The sequence below is a fragment of the Salpingoeca rosetta genome (assembly GCF_000188695.1).
Source record: "Salpingoeca rosetta unplaced genomic scaffold supercont1.38, whole genome shotgun sequence".
Classification (NCBI taxonomy): Eukaryota; class Choanoflagellata; order Craspedida; family Salpingoecidae; genus Salpingoeca; species Salpingoeca rosetta.
Genome location: NW_004754896.1, coordinates 2,465 through 4,512, shown reverse-complemented (window position 1 = coordinate 4,512; position 2,048 = coordinate 2,465). Strand labels below are relative to the sequence as shown.

Below are 2,048 nucleotides of genomic sequence, written 5' to 3'. Positions count from 1 at the left end.
AGGGACACTCGGCGTTGCTATTGAGCGTAAGCCGAAGGAAGTTTGAGGCGATAACAGGTCTGTGATGCCCTTAGATGTTCTGGGCTGCACGCGCGCTACACTGACGGGGGCAGCGAGTATGCTTTGGGTGTTTGTGGTGGGGAGCGTGAAAGCGTTTTTCTACGACAGACATCTATTCCTGCGCTGGAAGGCGTGGGGACTCTTGTGAAAACCCGTCGTGCTGGGGATAGATGCTTGCAATTATTCATCTTGAACGAGGAATTCCTAGTAAGCGCAATTCAACAGATTGCGTTGATTACGTCCCTGCCCTTTGTACACACCGCCCGTCGCTACTACCGATTGAATGGTTTAGTGAGGCCTCGGGATTGGCGCGTGGGCGCTGGCAACAGCTGCCCATGTGTTTCTTTGCTGAGAACCTGGTCAAACTTGATCATTTAGAGGAAGTAAAAGTCGTAACAAGGTTTCCGTAGGTGAACCTGCGGAAGGATCATTCCAACAAGGAAAACGTTGAAAAGCGTGGTTGGTGAAAGGAAGGTGAGAATTGGTGAGGGATGGTGAGGAATGGTGAGGGAAGGTGGAGACACTGGACTGAGCCAACCGAGCCAACTGAGCCAACCAACCAACCAAATCGCTCTCGCACGCTTTTGTGTGTGTGGGAGTGAGCATTGTGTGAATGAAGACAAAAACAAAGCAAAAGCATGTGCATGCGTGCATGAGCATTGTGTGTCGCAGTGGAGCACGCATATTGTGTGTGTTGCATTGCGATGGCAGTGTTCTTGTGTGCGTGTGTGCGATGTCATATTGTTTGCCTCGTGCAAAGAAGAAGAAGAAGAAATGAACACAGCAAGCAAGCGTGTGTTTTGGATTGTTGTTGTGGCAGCGGCAGCGATTGCACACACACGACAGTGTGGGCGAAAGCATCTTGTTGCAGCAACAGCAACCAAAAGGCGTGTGCTGTGCTGTGGACATACGTACATACATGATAACCACAAACGAGTGAGTGAGAGAAAGAGAGAGAGCGTTGTGATGTGTTGTGTTTGTGTGTGCCAACAAACATTGTGCGTTGGAAATACACATACACAAACACATGTGCACAGTGCAACCACTCTCACCTCCATCTCAACATCTCATTCAACACAACCAAATAAAAACCATGAGACAACTTTCAACGGTGGATCTCTTGGCTCGTGCATCGATGAAGAACGTGGCAAGACGCGAAATGTAGTGTGAATTGCAGAATTCCGTGAATCATTGAATCTTCGAACGCACATTGCGCCTGTGTGTGTGGGCATGCGCCATTGTGTGCGTGTCTGTGCGTGCGGGCATGTCTGCCTGAGTGTCGCCACTCAATCTCATTGACAATGCGTTTTAGTGTGCTTATGAGGATGTGAGTATGTGTGTGGGTGTATTTGATTACTGCAACTATGCAGCAGCAGCAGCGCACCTTTGTTGGTGTGGTGTTTGTTTGTTGTTGTGTCGCAGTATGAAGAAGCGCCCACGCATGCATGCACTCATATCTCATTTGCACACTGTGCATTGTTGGTGGCCATGGGGTGTTAGTCGATGCGGTGCACACACACATTTTTGCTGTGTGTGTGTATTGTGTGAGACTGGACTCTGAAGAGGAGAGCTTACGACTCCATTGCGATGATAACTGTGATGATGACTGTGAAGAAGAAGATGGAGTGGGAGTTTGTGTGTGGAGCATGTGGATTGCATTGCACGATGATACAATGCCTTGTGCGTTGTGTTGTCGATGTTGATGTGTCACACGCACACACACATCCCACTTCTCTACTCTCATACTGTTGTCATCACTCACTGTCGCTGTGTGGGTGCCGTTGTTGCGAGACCACGGCAAGCACACGCATGATGTATCTGCATATGCATCAGGATACACCAAGCTGTGGAGCGATGTGTCAACTGGCATCGTTGTTCTGCAGCGTGTGTGTATGCTGTGTGTGTATGTGCAGAGGCATGTGCACTTGTGTGCTTGACATCATTTATGTGGCTTTTGTGACACTGGTCATGTGAGCAAAAACACTGAA

At 48.9% G+C, this 2,048-nt stretch overlaps 1 protein-coding gene across 1 annotated transcript, besides 1 other annotated feature; it reads right to left on the bottom strand.

Moving 5' to 3' along the window:
* Positions 1–420: 420 nt before the first annotated feature.
* Positions 421–921: a sequence feature (Protein overlapping with rRNA (PTSG_13267, EGD80267.1) was converted to a misc_feature.).
* A 710-nt stretch (positions 922–1,631) lies between these two features.
* Positions 1,632–1,930, bottom strand: PTSG_13062 (uncharacterized protein; the record flags this gene model as incomplete). The annotated part of the gene is made up of 2 exons (XM_004987999.1): positions 1,632–1,666; positions 1,807–1,930. The coding sequence occupies 2 exons, from the start codon at positions 1,928–1,930 to the stop codon at positions 1,632–1,634; spliced, it is 159 nt and encodes a 52-aa protein (XP_004988056.1).
* Between the last annotated feature and the right edge of the window lie 118 nt (positions 1,931–2,048).